At 56.0% G+C, this 2,855-nt stretch overlaps 1 protein-coding gene across 1 annotated transcript in view; it reads right to left on the bottom strand.

Annotated features, from left to right (window-relative positions):
• Nucleotides 1–204: 204 nt before the first annotated feature.
• The window catches only part of PPP1R10 (protein phosphatase 1, regulatory subunit 10), a gene marked incomplete at its 3' end in the record, with an annotated part of 4,665 nt that continues 2,014 nt past the window's right edge, over nucleotides 205–2,855 (bottom strand). The window contains exons 4-10 of the mRNA XM_010002627.1: nucleotides 2,627–2,824; nucleotides 2,430–2,532; nucleotides 1,845–1,954; nucleotides 1,012–1,112; nucleotides 779–926; nucleotides 539–694; nucleotides 205–451 (exon numbers count right to left, since the gene is read on the bottom strand). Of these exons, the coding sequence (XP_010000929.1) occupies nucleotides 205–451; nucleotides 539–694; nucleotides 779–926; nucleotides 1,012–1,112; nucleotides 1,845–1,954; nucleotides 2,430–2,532; nucleotides 2,627–2,824 (1,063 nt within the window). The remainder of the gene's footprint in view (nucleotides 452–538; nucleotides 695–778; nucleotides 927–1,011; nucleotides 1,113–1,844; nucleotides 1,955–2,429; nucleotides 2,533–2,626; nucleotides 2,825–2,855) is intronic.

The following is a 2,855-nucleotide window of genomic DNA, read 5'->3' as shown; positions in this document are numbered from 1 at the left end:
GATCCCTGGAATCCCCCCTACCCTGATCCAATGGATCCCACCTCAGGAACATCCCCCTGCCCCAATTGATCCCCAGAGGATCATCCCCTTCCACATCCCAATCCAAACCCAGGGATGAGACACGACCAAGAAGAACCTCCCAAAACACCAACTTCTCCTCCCCTCACCCCCCCCCAAAAAGATTCCCCCAAGGGATCTCCTCACCTCTCCTTGGACAAGAAGAGCTCCTGCAGGATCCCCTTCTCCCTGTCAGCCTGGGTGAAACGTTCCCTGCTCCCGCTTCCCGGCACCACCAGAGGAGCAGGGAGATCCAGAAGTTTGGGGTAGACCCAGGGGACTTTCTCCTCCATGGTGTCGTGGCTGAGACGTCGGGCCTTGTCAAAGGCCTCTCTGTCCAAGCGCAGCTCCCGTTTGGCTGCTTCCCCAAAGTCCTTGATCTTGTTGACATTGACTGGGAAAAAAAGACACCCCAATCAAAACGTCACCTCTGGGAGACCCTCCCTGAGGTTGGGAAAGGAGCTTCTCTCTCAGGACTCACCTCGTTCTGTCTCATCCAGCTCAAAGTAGAAATATTCCCGGAGTTTGGCTTCTTCTGGCCAACTCACTGTCTTCTTTTTCCGGCCTTTTTTGGTCATTTGGCCACTTTCTGGGGGGTTTTCCATGTTTTTGGAATCACCATTTCCCTCTGAAGAGCCTAGAGGAGGAATGAAAGGGGTTCAACACTCGTTCGTGACCCCCAAGGAGGGGTTTTGCTGGGTTTTGAAGCCCCCACACGTACAGGTTTCCATGGGTTCTGGGACCTCCACGGCCGGGACCGGCGTTCCCGGCCGATCCGTCTCCATCGGTTCCGTCGCCGCGTTGGGCTCAGGGGAAGAAGGTTTGGTGGAAGCAGCTTCAGGAGGAGCCTTCCCCTCGAAGGGACTGGGCTGGAAGCGGGGGAAAAAGGGGTTATTATCCTTCAGGAGACTCCTAGGAAAGGGATTCTGGTGATTCCAGGTGGGATTTCCTCACCTTGGCAGCCGTGGGGGATAAAACCTTCTTCTTCTTCTTGATTTTGATGCCGGGAACGGGAGCGGAGTTGAGGGCGTCGAGGAAGCCAAGGCCTTCCATGGCTGGGGGGAAGTCACCAAAATGATCAGGATTGGCCTCAAAATGGCCACAGAAAAGGACATAAAATGATCCCAAAAGGGGGATCTAAAATGGTGGTCAAAGGGGGTTCAAAATGGCACCAAAAGGGGCCCCAAAATGGGCCTCAAAATATCGTCAAAACGGCCACCAAAGGGGCCGTAAAAAGTTCCCAGAAGGGGCCTCAAAATGGCTGACAAAAGGGCCCCAAAAAGGTCCCAAAAGGGACCCCAAAAAGGCTGCCAAATGGGCCCAAAAAAGGCCACCAAAAGGGCCAAAAAATATCCTCAAAATGGCAGCCAAAGAGGCCCCAAAACAGCCAAAGGGGCCTCAAAGAGGTCCCAAAAGGGAGCCCAAAATGGTGGAGAAAGAGGCCCTAAAATGGCACCCAAAAGGCTCCCAAAATAGCCAAAGGAGCCTCAAAAAGGTCCCAAAAGGGGCCCCAAAATGGCTGCATAAGGGACCCCAAAAATGGGCCCCAAAAAGGGCCCCAAAATGGCGGCCAAATGGGAACCAAAATGGTACCCAAAGGGCTCCCAAAATGGCCACCAAAGAGGCCCCCCTCAAGGTCCCTAAAAGCCCCCCAAAAACATCCCCAAACCCTCCAAAATGTCCCCCCACTCACTCTAGGGGGGGATCTGAATCCCAAAACAGCACCTGCATTGTCCTCAAACCCCCCAAAATGTCCCCATAACCCCCCAAAACGTCCCCCCACTCACGCTGGGGGGGGATGATCTTGACTTTGATCTCCTTGGTGGCGTTGGGGGCCGTGTTGAGGGGCTTGTATTTCTTCTCAGCTGGGGGGGCGTCCCCAGGGAGGGAGGTGACACTGAGGGGGGACACACACACAGGTCAGGGGGACACCAGGGACCCCCCCAAACCCAACCCAGACACCCCCAAAAGCAGCCGAGACCCCAAAAGTGGGTCTGAGACCCCTCAAAGCTGCCCCCAGAGCTCCAAAAGCAGCCTCGACCTCATGAGTGGGTCTGAAACCTCCCAAAGCAGCCCCCCAGGCCCCCAAAGTAGCCCCCAGACCCCAACCCCAAAACCAGCCCCCACCCCCCCCCTAAAGGTGCCCCCAGCCCCAAGACTCCCCAAAAGCAGCCCCAGACCCCCCAAAAGCAGTCCCCAGACCCTAAGAGTGGGTCTGAGACCTCCCAAGCAGCCTCAAGACCCCCCAAAGCAGCCCCCAGCCCCTAAGAGTGGGTCTGAGACCTCCCAAAGCAGCTTCAAGACCCCCAAAAGCAGCCCCCAGACCCCCAAAAGCAGCCCCCAGACCCCCCAAAAGCAGCCCCCAGCCTCACTTCTGCCTCTTGATGGGCACAGGCTTCAGGTTGTATTTGTCTGCACTGGAGGCCGAGTTCACCTTCTTCACGGGCACCAACGAGGGCGTCTCCATTTCCAACCCTGGGGGGGACAAAACCCAACATCATCAGACACTGCAGCCCCAAAAACCCCTCAAAGTGCCCCAAAAAGGTGCAGGAGGAAGAGGAGGAGTTACCAGTGGAGCGGAACTTGGCGTGACTGGGAGCTGTGGTCCTGAGGGATTTGGGTTTCTCCCTCTTTTTTTCAGGCACCTCCTCAGTTTTGGCCTCAGTTTTGGCCTCTTGGGGTTTCTCAGGGATGGGGGTTTTGGGTTTGTTTTCTTCTTTTCTTCTCTTTCTGTCTCGTTCTGGGGGGGATAAAAAGGAGGGAGAAGGGTGTGAGGGAGGGATTAAGGGGGGAAAAGG

The sequence above is a fragment of the Chaetura pelagica genome, unplaced genomic scaffold (assembly GCF_000747805.2).
Source record: "Chaetura pelagica isolate M959 unplaced genomic scaffold, ChaPel_1.0 scaffold2461, whole genome shotgun sequence".
Taxonomy (NCBI): Eukaryota; Metazoa; Chordata; class Aves; order Apodiformes; family Apodidae; genus Chaetura; species Chaetura pelagica.
Note: the sequence above shows the minus strand (reverse complement) of the source record. Positions and strands in the feature narration are given on the sequence as shown.